The following is a 14,792-nucleotide window of genomic DNA, read 5'->3' on the forward strand; positions in this document are numbered from 1 at the left end:
GTTACATGCTGTAAATATTTCTTGCTGACTAGCGGGCGGAAGCTGTGACTTCCTGGTGACAGTTCATGAGCTTTAGACGTGTTGGTTGGTGTTTCATTTTAAACGTTACACAGAAACAGGCTAGCTCTTTCCTCTTGTTTCCAGTTGTTGTGCTAAGCTAAGCTAATCGCCGCCCGGCTCCGAACATAACACACAGACAGGAGATGTCAATCTTCTCGTCTGACTCTCGACAAGAGAGCGAAGCATATTTCCCAAAATGTCAAAATATTCCTTTAAATGTGCTGAATTCCTTTTTCAAAACTATGCATACTCTCATGACATGGATACTGAATCTAGAAAGGAATCCCTGTGTTTTAAAGGGCCAGTTCACCCAAATTACAAATTATTCTTACTTTCCTCTTGCAGTATGTAGCCACACAGATAGTTTTATTATACATATTATATTATTGTTTTGAAATGTCTTTCAAGATTCAATCGGACTGAAAAGAATTCTACAAAAAGTCCAAAGTAAAGTACTCAAGGCCGTCAATTTTCTACATTTTTCTTATTGTCAACAAATCTCATGTGCAGCGCCAAACTGACAATGAATCAATCTACTTAACAAGAATTGTGTTTGTATCTAAAGCCTGAAATATCTTATTCTTCTGTGCTGTAGACCTCCGTTGTTGTCCAAAAACTATTAAAAACACGTCAATGAGCCACATCGCTGCACTGGGTGACATTACGAAGAGTTTTGGTCACATTAGTTTGTTTAGAAAAGTCTCCAAAGATTAATAACAGTGATCATGTTTTCGGTCTCTGGAGAGTAGTTATTAATCTTTGGAGCCGTTTCTAAACAAACTAACCTTTGTGACCAAACTCTTTGTGATGAAGGAACATGTCACTCAGTGCAGCGATGTGGCTCACTGACACGTTTTTAATAGTTTTTTGGACAACAACGGAGGTCTACGGCACAGAGGAGTAAGATATATCAGGCTTTAGATACACACACAGTACTTGTAAGTTGATCAGTTCATTGTTGGTTTGGCTCTGCACATGAGATTAGCTGACAATAAGAAAAATATAGAATATCACCAGCCTTATCCTTTAAATGAGAAAATTATGGTTAGAGATTTTTTTTTTTTTTTTGTAATTTGAGTGAACTGACCCTTTAAGAGTCAAGAAGCCATAGAAAACATACTGAGCCAACTACATAAATCCCATTTCCAACAGTTTTACCTCAACACCGTCTGCAACATGCTTTAGTTCAATGTTTCTGTGGTCACAACATTTCCATGTTTCTCCTTTTTTTTTGTTGGCAGTTTTTATTCTGTGCAGCATTTCTTCAAACGTCATGAATCACGTAACCGACAAGTTTATTATAAACATCGGACTAAATAAGAATTAAAAGTTACACATCATCTCATGTTCTGTAATTGATCGTCTACTTGTTTACAAAGATCGATGATGTCACTTTGTTTATATTTCCAAAAAAAAAAAGCTAAAATAATAATATAACAATCAAGGACTTATTTTGTTTTTTTGAATTGTGGACTGAATTTGCCTTTCCTGCTTAAAAATGTACCATTAAAAGATATCTTGTTTTAATTTGTTCACTGTCAAGTATTTTCTAATATTTATGTTGCTGTTTTTTTTTTTATTAAAATCAAATTTAGAAATGAAACTTTTAAACTTTTGACCCTGAACAGAAAGCAAAAAAACAACCTAAGTGCTCATTTCAATTTTCTATAAGTTTTTATTTTACATATACTACAGTTTGTTTTGATAAAGACCACTTTTATTGACATTTATAGTGTAAAGAAAGAAAAAAAAAAAAAGATGTACAGGGGTTTTTTGGCTTTTTTTTTTTTAAAACATTTTTTGACTCATGTTTATTAAAAAAAAAGAGATTTGAACAAAAACCAGTCGATGACAGAACTGAACGAGTGGATAAATTTTTTTCTTAAGTTTCATCCACAAACTAGAGGATATAACTGTTAAAATGCAAAGTTGATTCACTCTCGTCACCGTTTCAAGCTTGTTTCTGTTTGCATGCAGTGTTAATAGTCTGAATAGTAACATCTTACAACTGAATACAAAAAAAAAAGAAAAAAAAAAGCTACTTTTCAGTCACACTAATTGCACCTTTTTTTTTGGGATTTAGGACATATTGCACACGTCTGATAATGCCAAAATATAAAGTAACAGAAAAACAAGAAGTCAGAAAAATAAATCCTCATGTCTCCTCTTCATTATGCTAATTTATAAAAACAGAACTAGCCAGCAGCAGCGGCGGCGGCGGCAGCAGCTGATGAACGTCACACAGTGATTGAGCAACACCAACTCTGGTATGATCACAGTAATTAACCCAGAACTGATGACCTTTGACCTCTCATTCAGGCTTTACTGAACATTTTTAAATCAGCTCCACTAACATTATTCTGCTACAGTAGGTCCTAAAATATCTTAAATTGTGTAATAAACGAATACAGAATAGCTACAGGTCTAATTCACACGTCTGCAGATTTTCATGTGATTGTCGGTCTCGGATGGAGATTTCTCACTTGTGATGACGAGATCGTTTTTCCTCCAATAAAATGCTTAAAACAAAACCACAGCACTTCATGTGTAGCCCCTTCTGGTTTTATATTAGCATGATTAAAGATGGAGAAATGTATTTCACTTGCCATAAATGCAGAATGATTACTGTACAGAGCATTTTGACACGACAGGGTGGGTGTTTTTTTTTTTTTTTTGTTGTTTTTTTTTTTTGGTGATTAGTCTAGCCAGGTCCGATATATAAAGAAAAACAAAAACACGTTTTGCAGATTTTTAACAGAAACAGGAGGAATACATTCTTATATTTTTTTTCCCAGGTCCGTGTTGCTGAAGGAGAGCACAGTCCAGAGCAGATAAAGAGGGGCTGCGGCTCGACCTCCCAACAGCCCGATCTGTCCCGTACATACACTTTAAAACAGTTGAGGCCTTAGAAGATAACGTATCGGTGATCTACAGGGTTCCTACGCAGGTCTGCAAAGTTCTGTAAAGTCTGGATTTTCTAAGGGGGGCTTTGGGGAGGATGAGAAACAGCAGAAAAATGTGAGATGAAATACATTCAGCTTCAGGTCAATCACTTTCTGCAGGAACCCTGGATCTTTACAAACACTGAACGTTAAATTTACGCCGTCGGACGTCTTCCGGGACACGGCGGCAAACCCCCGACGCTCGCTTTAACTCTCCTGTAAATGGCTTAGAATCCAGTGCACTGCTTCTGCATTTTAATACAGTTCTTATATATTTATAATATATATATTTACTGTATATATATATATGTATATATATATCTTTACATCTTCAACAGTTATTTTCTTTGTATGATTAAAAAGACACCAAAATAGTGGTTTTTTTTCCAACCACTGCTGGATGAACACCGAGCGCTGATGATGCTGAAGATGAAGAAGTTGATTGGTGGAGATTTAAAAACAAGTTTTCCTTCTTCTCTGCTTCTTTTTCAGCTTTATGTACAGATTGTTTGAGTTTATCAATAAAGCATTGGAACCTTTTTTTTGTTTTTTTTGTTTGTTTTTTTTTTTGTTTTTGTTTTTTTTAAACCGGCTGACAAAAAGGCTTTTTCGACTTGAGAGTAACGTGTCGTTTTATTTCACAGAGTCAGAGGAGTCTGTGACGGTCACTTCAGTAACACTGTAACTGTCTCGCTTGTTTGTTTGTTTGTTTGTTTGTTTGTGTGTCTGGGATCAGTGGAGGCTACAGATGCAGGGTTATAATGGAGGAAAAGTTGTTCTGCCTACAAAAATATGTACAAGAAGTCAATGCATTTGTCCATAAAGTAAAGCATCTGGTGAGTGATGAGTAAAGCTTAAGAGGTGAAGCCAAGATGTTTGTTTTTGTTTTTTTCCCTTGATGAATCGCTGCTGCAGGCACTGAGCACCGGGGTGCAAAAAAAAAAAAAAAAAAAAGAAAAGAAAAGTCACCACACAGAGGCACCTTCCAACTCATCTGATCATTTGTTTCCCTTTTAAACATCAGAGAAAACTTTTTCCAGCGATGGATATGACTCTTCCTCGTGGTCAGAGAGCATCCGTGCTACACAGAGGCGTCCGCGGATCTCAGTTCAGTGTTTCAGGACGTCCGGCTGCCACAGTGACGTTTGGAGAGATGAAGAAGCCGAGGAGCTACATGACGACACGCCGCGGTCAGACGGCGGGTCCGTCTCAGTACCCGCCTTTCTGTTCTGAGCACTAAAGTCTGTAACATCACTTCATAACTGTTTAAAGAGCTAAATGTTTCCCCCACAATTCACCACGGTTCACTGCGTAACACCAGTGCAGCTGTTGGCACTAATCACAGTTTCTGCAGCGTTCACAAAATTAAATTTAAGACTTTCTTATACTTTTTAATACTTTCCATAAGCTGGTTTGAGGACTGACAAAACAGAGATGAGGACGTCGTAGTTTGTGACGTGCTGGAGTATTAATCATCCAAACACAACACATTAACGAAGAACATCCGCATACATTAATTATCACTTAATATTAGTCTAAACTTAATGAGACTGACGCCATCAGACATTAAAGATCAGCATCAACATATTAAATATATCCTTTCATCAATTTTGAGAAATATGTTCCGTGTCGAGCTGATTAGTTGATCAACAGAAAATGAATCGCCAACTATTTTGATAATTAAGAAAAAAAAAAAATCAAATTCTCTGATTCCAGCTCCTGAAACATTAATCTTTTGTTGTTTCTTTAGTCGTCTATGATAATAAACTAAATATCTTTGAGGGCTGCTGGTCAGGACAAAAGATGGTGATCGACACTTTTCACCATTTTGACATTTTATAGAACGAACAACTGATAAAGTAATCAAGAAAAGAATTGACAGATTAATCAAAACAATTTTTAGTTGCTGCCCTGGTTCTGTGTGCAAAACTGTTCTAAGACAGAAACCGTTCAAAATAATACTGTTAGTCTTTTACGTGCAGCAGAAACTTGATTTAATCGCTTTAATAAAACTATTTCTTTTCTCAGCTCTTAAATGTGTTTTTTTTTACTGTAACACTGTACGATCCTCATTATTTTTTAATTGAGCCATGAATCTATTCGAGCCGCAGGACGTCCTCGTTAACTAACACACACTTCTGCGCTGTGGGGAAAAAAATACGTCACACTAGTAGGCACTTTGACTACAAGCAAATACCGCAAGTGTGGGTACTGTGACGGACCCGACGTGACCTCTGGTGTTCATTTCCTGCTCGGAGCACCTGACAGGTGAGGGTTCGCTACTCAGGACACGTGACAAGATGATCCTGCTCGACGCCTCCTCGGGGGGCCCCAGGCGGCCTCTGGAGCAGAACACACGGTGGTCGGATGCATAGGTTGACTTGAGGAATGCTACCCCGCCTGGCACGGCACAGTTTTCGGGCTCTTTTTGAAGTGCAAACGGTTGGAGGGAGATGACAGAGGACCAGGCTGTAGGATGATGTCAGAAGGTGGAAAAAAAAGATGTTCGGAGGTGAAGCTCCAGGTGGTGGTAGGGAGGGCGGGGAGGGGGCGGGGGGGGGGTCTTGGGGGGTCCTAGGAAATGATCTCCAGGATGTAGAAAACCAGCTCCATGACCACCGGGCCCTCGCTCAGCTGACACGCCCCTCCGTGGATGACGGGGATCAGAGCGCTGTCCAGGTCGCTCAGGTACTGAGGCAGGAGAGGCTGGCCGTTACTTCCTGCCAGGTAGCCCACCTGAGAAGATCAAAGCAGGTGTTAGACTGGATCCTTGTTACTGTTAGCGAACAAGACCACATTCAGTGTCTCTAAAACCCTTTTTGCTGTTTCAGTCAGTAGTAATCATTTTATGTCAAACAGCTGCAAAAGCCGAGATATTCAGTTTTAACTAAACAAATAACTAATTGGTTCAGCACAAAAAAAAAGAGCTTCAATCCCAGAAAAACGCGTTCCTGCTGGTATCTTTTCTACTGTTGAGTTTCTCGGTCCGTTCAAACCTCCTTCGTCCTACCTGGTCAGAGTCCAGTGTGACCCGCAGCCCGAGTTTGGCCATGCCGTCCTCCTTCAGCAGCTTGAGGTGCGGGCAGAGCGCCATGCAGAAAGCTCTCGCCACGTTCTCCGTCAGCCGGCTGTGGTCGGCCGGGTCGCTCAGGCCGTTGGGTTGATCTTCGCTCTGGAGGAAGAAAACCTGCAGGAACAGGAAGTATCTTTTAAATAAGATCTCGGCTGATTTAGTTTCTTAATGAAGACGTAGCAGAAGGGAAAAAGAAACTTTTGAACTCAATTCCAAGTTTTGTTTGCTTTTTTTTGAGTTAAAGTAAAAGGAAACAATGTCTTAAAGCTGCACAGACGTGTTTCCACATAAATCGTGTGATATGTTGTCAGTAAACTACACAACTCTTGACTCTAAATTACTTTTTTTTTAAGAAAATCTTGTCACAGTTGATTCACATCTTAATTTAATTTGTTTAATAAAAAGTGAAGTTAAAACTTGAAGCCACACAATGTGATTTAAATGAAGAAGTTACAGTTTTTCCACATCAACATCTCATTGACTCAGACAGAATGAGTGTGAGATGAACTACTGTACCTCCGTCCAGCGGATGACCTTGCCGTTGGCTTTGAACTCGGAGCCGTGGAAGATCTTGACGCTGGTGATGGACTCCATGGACTTCCCGTCGATCGGACTGATGACACTGAATCACACAAAACAAGAGTGTTGAATTAAACCAAATGTACAAACGCAGTAAACAAGTAGCTGTAAAGAAGAAATGAAACAGAAGTCTAGAGCTGCAACGATTAGTCGAATAAGCGATTAGTTGATTGAGAGAAAATAAATCACTGAACTACTACTTAAACTACTATAACTATTTTGTCTTTTTTTTTTTTTTTTTTTTTAAAGAAAAACGTCCAAATTCTCTGATTCTCAAATGTGAATATTTTCTGGTTTCTTTAGTCTTTGATAGTAAACTGAATCTCTTCGGACAAAAGACATCTCAGGTTGCATATTCTGCTCAGATGATGAAAATAATTAGTTGCAGCCTCACATGAGACCATGATGATCTCCTGACCTTTCTGCTTGTCCCTTTTCATTTTAATCTCTCCAGTATTTTGGTTTCTAACCAAATAACTGCAAAACTAATTGAACATTCCCATCAGCCTCAGCTGTGCTTTGTGTTTAGTGCTAATTGGCAAATATTAACATGCCAACACACTAAACTAAGATAACGAACCTGGTAAACATTCACAGATTAACATCTGCATGTTAGAATTTTCATTGCGAGCATGTTGCCATGCTAACGTTAGCATTTAGCTCAAAGCATAAAACATAATTATTCTGATGGCTGCATGACAGCAGACCAAAGTTATCTGGTTAAATTAGGGTTAAACCAGTGACTGTGCAGTATACAGTACTGCTAATGAAGTGATATTGTATCTGAAGAAAGGCCTCAATTATATTTAATAGTGAAAAGTCACATTTAAATGTGCAGATTTTATCAGACTGCTGTAAAATTGATTGCGTTGGTCTGTATCTCAAAGCCATGTCAAACCGAATCATTCCACCCTGCTACCAGTTTTCTCCAGAGGGCTTCCCCGAGCATACATAATGAGTTTTTATAGCAAAGTAGTAAATGCAGTGGTTGGGAAGCTATCAGTTCAATTGTCCGTGACATATCTGCATCTCCGCCAGCTCCCTCTCCTCCTCTTGTCTGTCTCTTCTCTCCCTTCCCGTCTCACCCCTTGTTGAAGTTGTGGTCGTCCTCCGTCCACTGGATGTGGACGAGCTCCTGGTTCTCCTCCTGGTCGGCTTTACCGCACGTGATGGTGAAGTCCTTCATGTCCCTCAGAGCTTGCCGTAGAGAGTCCATGGTCTCAGCTGTGATCTGGATCATCACACCGTCTAAAAGGAGGGAAAAAGATCATTCATCATGTCAGAGAGTTAATGATAATAATTCTGATAAAAAGATGTATCGTCTCAGTCTTTATGAAACAAAAACGCCAAAAAATTGCTGGTTCCAGATTCACAAACATCAGGACTTTCTCTGTTTTATACAATTGTAAATTTAAAATCTTTTGGAGTTTGTTCTGCTGATCAGACAAAACACGACATTTCAGTAAATCCTTTGGGATCTTTTGACATTTTATAGACTAAACCAGTTAGTTCCCAAACCCGCAGTGCAGATCAGTATCAAGACATGAAACATTTGCTTCCTGGACAAGGAAGCAATGATATGGCCAAAAAAAATAACATATCTTTTTGTAGGCTATTTTTGTTTGTTGAACTTGGCATTACTTCCTGTCACAGCTTCCAACAGTAATAACACTGATTTTTAACCAGCAGGTCATCAGTACACAAAGTAACAAGTCTGACAGTGTGAGGACTCGTCCTCCAGTTGCTGAGAGGTCCATCTGTGTTTTAAATTTAGTAACTGACTGTTGTGAAATAAGATTTTTGTTAATTTTTTTTTTCTTTCTGTTCGGCCAATCTCTCTTGTGTGCTCCCATTTCCCTCTTTTTCTGTCAGTTTCAAGATTGTTTCACATGTTTAAGGCTGATTTGTGTGTTGGGTAAATAAAGAGATCGAGATCGTGCCAGAAACAACACTTACATGATTTAACTACATGATTTAACTCACAAACAAACTACTTGAAGATCCTGTGAAGTTTTTAATCCGGTTGCTTATTTTTTTTATTTAACAATCAAAAGAAAATCGCAGCCTTTATCATGATTTTGTGGCAACATGTTCGTTATTATTTGCAGGTGATGTGACTTCTTCATACAGATAAACTCAACAATTATTGCAACATCTTTTTTTTTTTTTTTTTTTAACAGCCAACACGTAGTTCGTCGTCACACTTCTCACCTTCAACAATGCTGGTCTTGGCTAAGAAGCCCGACGAGGCTTTCAAAGCACCGCTGAACACAAAGAAGCAGGCTCCAGTAACTGAAACAGAAACAGGAAGCGTAATTAACTCCATGAGTCAACAAACTGACTGCGTTAACGTTATTTTCAGGCAAACAAACAAACAGGAGAAATAATAACAACATACAGATAGCGAGGAAGAGGATTTCCAGACAAAAACAAAGCTGGAGATAAAAAAGAAATCTTATATGTTTCTGTGTGGGCACCTTTGCGCGGCTGGTGATGGATGCTGATGGCCTGCGTCTGGTAGTTCCCGTCGTCGTTCTGAACGCACACCAGGTGGGAGTCGGCACGGTCGTTGAAACACGCCCCCATGGCCAGCACGTGTTCGTTGGACTTGTTCATGGCCTTCATCAGCTGCAAGGACACATAATAACATCCGTGTCTAATTAAGCTGCCCATTGGGTGTTTTGCTGAGGAAAATGGGCTTAAAGAGAGGCTGCCTGGTTAAGCCTAATTGCAGTGGGCTTGTGGGTAAAGTCCCAGATTTAAATGGGATGGCGCTGAGATGACAGATTGCAGGAGAAAAGACGTTGACATGGGGTGGATATCAATAGTTGAAAGATCCCGCACATTAATTCCGCCGAATCCCCTGCCTCTGCTCCTCTTTGAAGCCGTCCTTTGCAAATCAGAAATAAAACTGAAAATCTGGAGGGTTTTAACCACTTGCTGCGCTAAAGGCTCGCCTGCAAGCTGTTGTGCAACGGTCCCCGCTTCACATTACTGGGTTCCCATCTGTTACTGCATCAGCAGCCAAACGCTACAACCAGAACCGTCGCTCTCTCTACCACGACTCACTCACTCAGCCAAATGGTGCTTCATGTTGTGTGTGTGTGTGTGTGTGTGTGTGTGTGTGTGTGTGTGTGTGTGTGTGTGTGTGTGTGTATCACTTCTTCTGGTTGGACATTGATTCACACCCCGAGGCAGCAGCGTTTTAACAAGTTGGCAGCCCACGCCTCATGTTCAGCTGCAGGGACCCAGGAGATTTTATCACATATCACCTACACAGACTGAACATGTGTGTGTGTGTGTGTGTGTGTGTGTGTGTGTGTGTGTGTGTGTGTGTGTGTGTGTGTGAGTGTGTGTTGATGTTCAGGGAGTTTAAAACAGCCTCCTCCAACTGATGTCACTGTACTGGTGGAGAGTTTTGTTTTGTTAGTGCTGCTAAAAAATGATCCTGGAGGGTAAATGTTTAAACTTCAGCTCTGCTTTCTCTCGACGTCTGGAATTTGTTTTTTATGCTTAAATGTGTGAATTGGAAGGTTTTGTAGTTTTAATTTGCTTTCACACCTAACAAGTTTAGTGCGATACGACTCTGGTACAAGTTTTGTTTGTGGTGTGAAACCAAAGCTGACCAATTACAGGACTTTATGATAGTAAATAAGTGATTTTACATGAATTCTGCTACTTTTTAAATCACTCTTCTGGAGGTGAGCTTTTAAGGAAGCCCAGATCAAATGAACCGAACTACAGATGTGTAGAGATGCAGGACGCTCACCTCATTGTAGCGATTACTGGGGATCTTGATGCTCGTCTTCCTCACCTCCATGTCCACAACCAGACCTTTCACCACCGGCAGCGTGTACTGGTAGTTACGGAAGTCCTACGACACGGACGGAAAGACGGAAAAAGTGAGGAGACGAGGAAAATTTAACTCATTCTTACAAAAGGACTAATATGAAATGAAGTATATGAATATAAGTATATGAAATATATGACAGTAGAGCACAGGAAGAGAAAAACAAAAGCTCTTACTGCGAGCAGATTCATGATAGTGTGACCGGTCTCTCCGAAGAGCGGCTTTCTGAAGCGAACGCTGAACAACGGGCACGGATAAACTGCAAAACACAATATTTAGTTATTGATACACGCACAACAGAAATGTTTTGACACCAACACTGCTTTATTATTCCATGTGATTATATTTTTAATGTCACAGATACAAATTATTCATCCACCAACTGTCTTATTTAGTAGTCATGGAAACGTATCAAGTACCGCAGCAGATTAATGTCAGTTTGGAAACTATTGATTAATTCGATGCAGCAGTCTGTTTGTTTTTTTTGTTTTGTGGGTGAGAGGTTTCCAGTTTTTTTTTTTTTTTTTTCCATCTTAACTGCTCAACTTGTGTTCCCCGTGTTTTCCCTCTTCGTTCGTAGATGCAAATGAGCTGAACGAGGGACCCCACACTGACATCAAATACGATGAACTGTGCCGGCAGTTGTGAGGAACGCTTCTAATCCACAAGTGAAAAATAAGACTGCTTTTTTCTCCAGCAACCAAAGCTCCTTAGATGACTATTTTTAGCCTTATCTCAACAAACAGCTGGAAATAAGATCTCGCCACAAACTCTCATTAGCAATAAAACCCAATCACAGCCTGAATCTGCAGTTCAGTGAGCATCTTTAGGCTGAAGAGCTTCCCGCCCTCGTGCTGGTCGCTCTTTAAAAAAAAAAAAAAAAAAGGTAAGAGGTGAGAGTGTACGAACCTGCGCTGTTCGTGTGGTGGATTAATTTCATGGTGATGCTAACATTTTGTGTTTAAGAGCTTCGACTGTATGTGGCTTTGTTAATGTATTCTATCCCTGCTCGCTGGAAGCAAGGCAAGAGGCTTAACGGAGCCAGGCGGCGCTTTGTGCTGGCAGGTCTAGCTGTGAGAGGACGGGGGGATTTGGTGGAGAGGAGCCCCTCCGATAAAAACCCCTCACAAGACTTCCTGGTTGATGTGGGAAGCTGTGAGAAAATGTTTAAGAACAAGCCGGTGTGATGTCTACAGACTTCTTCTGACAGCTGACATAATAAGCTCTCTGGATCAATCTGGATTTTCATATTCTACCGTAAGAATCAAACCAAATGAGAGAGAGAGAGAGGGAAAAAAAAAAAGAACACAAGTCTTTTGCTCTTCCTCATCACCTAATGTAACTTGGTGAAATTTTGGTTCTCACGTTTGACATCAAGATGTGACCTTACTTCATTGAAATAAAGTAAATTTGACACAATGTCCTAATCAGGCTCAAAATCTGAGGCTCCATCTGTCTGCACAGGTGAAGGTACTCTCACATTACACTCCCATTTACTTCAATTGAAACCAGCAATTCAAGCATGTGTTTCCTGTTTTGGTTCGTTTTCAGCTTTGCTCAACTTTGACTGTGTGGTCGTGCTCGGTCAGCCGCTGTATTAGGAAATGAAAGAGTCAAGCACGTTTAGTCATCATGTTTAGTACATTACACAACCAGAAAACAAACTGCAGCATCGACCTCACAGACTGTTAACAGTTTCAGATCGTTCTGATCAACTTTATTCATAACCTACATCAGAGACGCAACATCGCATCCTTTTTCAGTCCTGTATGTGTGGAACATCTATCTATAAGACTAATGTGACCATAATAAAATAGTAACTACTTAAACACGGGACTTCGCAAAGGTTGAACCTCAATACTTTCTTGATTGAAATCTGTCCTACCATGAGTATTGATAACTGGCGAGAACAGAAAGCTTGGATCAAAGGTTCAGATATGTGGTCCTGTTTCTGATCTACAATCATAATTTTGTAAATTTTAGACTATTTTTGGCATTTAAAATGTGAGACTTTTGACTTCTTTTGTTAAATAAACATGGAATTTTGTAGAAAAACATATTTATATTCCTCAAAATAATACAGTGCCAGTCAAAAGTTTGGACACACCTTCCCATTCCCTTGAATGAGAAAGCGTGTCTACACTTTTGACTGGTACTGTATATGTTAAAACATATAACATAGTTACTGAATCTCAAAAATCCTGTTGGTACAAGTATCAAAATATTTCAAACATGTCCTAGTGCCACGCAGACACCAGGTGGAGCTTGGAGCTGGACCAGGAGACAAGGATCAAACAAATACTAGGTACAATCCTGCTGGATAATGTTGAGACTGATGATTACCGGTGTGTGCTGAATACATCTGTGACATCATTTTTGTCACTTTTAATCCCAAATGGACGAGAAGTCCTAAATGTGTTTAGATTTCCATGACAAATGGGTGAGACAGTTTTGTTAGCTGCTTTTTCCTTTGTGTTTTTGTATAATATGATGCCCAGAACTCACATCGGTACTCTGCGCCCAGTCGCAGCATGAGGCGGATGGGGAAAACCTTGGCCCAGGGTGTCTCCCACTTCTGTATCAGGATGCCGAAGAGGTAGGGCGGGTTGGGCAGCAGCAGGTCCTGCAGCGACTGGAAGGAGGGGCTGATGTAGAGGAAGCCGCCATGCTCCTTACTGCCCAGGAAGCTCTGCGTGAAGAACGAGTGGCTCAGGTGGCTCAGCACGTTGCCTTTAGGAGAAGAGGAAGAAGGGGAGAGAGGGTTGGGGAGGGCGGGGGGAAGAGAGGAGAGGTTGGTGATATCGGAGATGTGAGGAGGAGGTGGTGAAATAGGAGATGGAAGACAAGGCGAGGAAGTGGGGGAGAAAAGAAGAGTAATATAATAGGTGTTTGGAGAAAAAAAAAGCATGAATAGGGTGAAGGAGATGGGAATAAAATGAAGAGAATGAAATGGAAGAAAAGGTGATGGATGAAAAATAACACAAGTGAAAAGGCAAAGATATAGAGAGAGACCAACACTCTCAATGTATTTGTGGGATTACTGTGTGTATAAGAACATTAACTAAATCCAACAACAGTGAATAAACAATATCTTTATTTGGCCTTCTGACATCTGTGCATGTTGCCCTATAACCTCATATTACCCGCAGAGAGTTCATGTTACTAATTATCTGTGGGAGGGATCACTGGCTTTAGATGGCACAAAACACAATAAACCTAATGGTGAGGCTCAGCGGCTGGGACTTGCTAAAGCCAGCACTTCTTCCTGAGGCCTGACTGATGGCGACTTAATCAGGAACGACACGACACGCACAATATGGCTCCTTTCCTCCAGTCTGAAACTGCTCCAGTGTGAATATGAAAAAGGAAACAGCCTGAGGGGAGCGAGCCGTCAAAGTCACACGATATTAGCTGTTTTTGCTCTGCAGCATACGGAGTTAAAAATGCAAGACAGGCGGTCGTGAGGTGTGACGCCTGCAGGGGGGAGGGGGGGGGGGGGGGAGGCGACCTGACAGCAGGACACTAATGTTTGGACCTTTTTTTTTTTTGTGTGAGGAAAGCGAGACAGCATTGGACACTAACCTGGTTTCCAAAATAGAGGACGACTGGATGCACCTGTCGTCTCTACGGAACAATAAGTAGAGCTGGAACATTTTCCTCTTGCATTACACTACATTACAGGAGGGTTAGCTCATTTTTAACAGTGCAGCACCCGACAGACAGGTGGACTCACCTGTGGACCTCGAGACAGAACTACTAATGAGTTGCTACCTCCCTTAAGAGGGGTGGACTCACTGAGCCTCATGGTGGAGCTGCTAGCTGTGTTCTTACCACTGAGGGCCTCCTGGTAGAGCTGCACGAAGTGGGTGAAGATGTCCTTTGGGATGGTCTTCTCGTCTGGTAGACACTGGAGCAGAATGACCACCTCCGCCTGGCCGACGGCGTGCATGCCCTTAGTCGTCACATACCAACACTTCCTGTTTACGTCTGTGGGGGTTGAGAGAAGAGGAGACTCGTCTGTCACATTAAACACACAGGAGAGTGTTACCAGGTTACATCAGAGCCATAAACATTTAAACAGCCCCTTTCAGACATGCACCTCTTCACGTGATGACAAATATATCTGCTGGTCTCATGTCCGAATAAGCACCCGTCACTTTTACGTTAAAATCACGACAGCAATCAGCGATCTAGTGACATTAATAACATTTTCAACACGGCAAGTTGGAATATATATAAAGGCTACAGAAGCACAAGGTTATATATACACAGAGAGATTTAATATATG

At 40.8% G+C, this 14,792-nt stretch overlaps 1 protein-coding gene across 2 annotated transcripts in view; it reads right to left on the reverse strand.

Moving 5' to 3' along the window:
* Positions 1-4,709: 4,709 nt before the first annotated feature.
* zfyve9a (zinc finger, FYVE domain containing 9a) overlaps positions 4,710-14,792 on the reverse strand; it is a 29,169-nt gene continuing 19,086 nt past the window's right edge. For both annotated transcript variants that reach the window (XM_044367739.1, XM_044367738.1), the window contains exons 10-19: positions 14,336-14,491; positions 13,010-13,234; positions 10,681-10,763; positions 10,424-10,528; positions 9,132-9,282; positions 8,866-8,946; positions 7,740-7,902; positions 6,592-6,697; positions 6,013-6,189; positions 4,710-5,738 (exon numbers count right to left, since the gene is read on the reverse strand). In XM_044367739.1, the coding sequence (XP_044223674.1) occupies positions 5,577-5,738; positions 6,013-6,189; positions 6,592-6,697; positions 7,740-7,902; positions 8,866-8,946; positions 9,132-9,282; positions 10,424-10,528; positions 10,681-10,763; positions 13,010-13,234; positions 14,336-14,491 (1,409 nt within the window). In that variant the 3' untranslated portion in view covers positions 4,710-5,576. The remainder of the gene's footprint in view (positions 5,739-6,012; positions 6,190-6,591; positions 6,698-7,739; positions 7,903-8,865; positions 8,947-9,131; positions 9,283-10,423; positions 10,529-10,680; positions 10,764-13,009; positions 13,235-14,335; positions 14,492-14,792) is intronic.

Source organism: Thunnus albacares, chromosome 12 (genome assembly GCF_914725855.1).
Source record: "Thunnus albacares chromosome 12, fThuAlb1.1, whole genome shotgun sequence".
Taxonomy (NCBI): Eukaryota; Metazoa; Chordata; class Actinopteri; order Scombriformes; family Scombridae; genus Thunnus; species Thunnus albacares.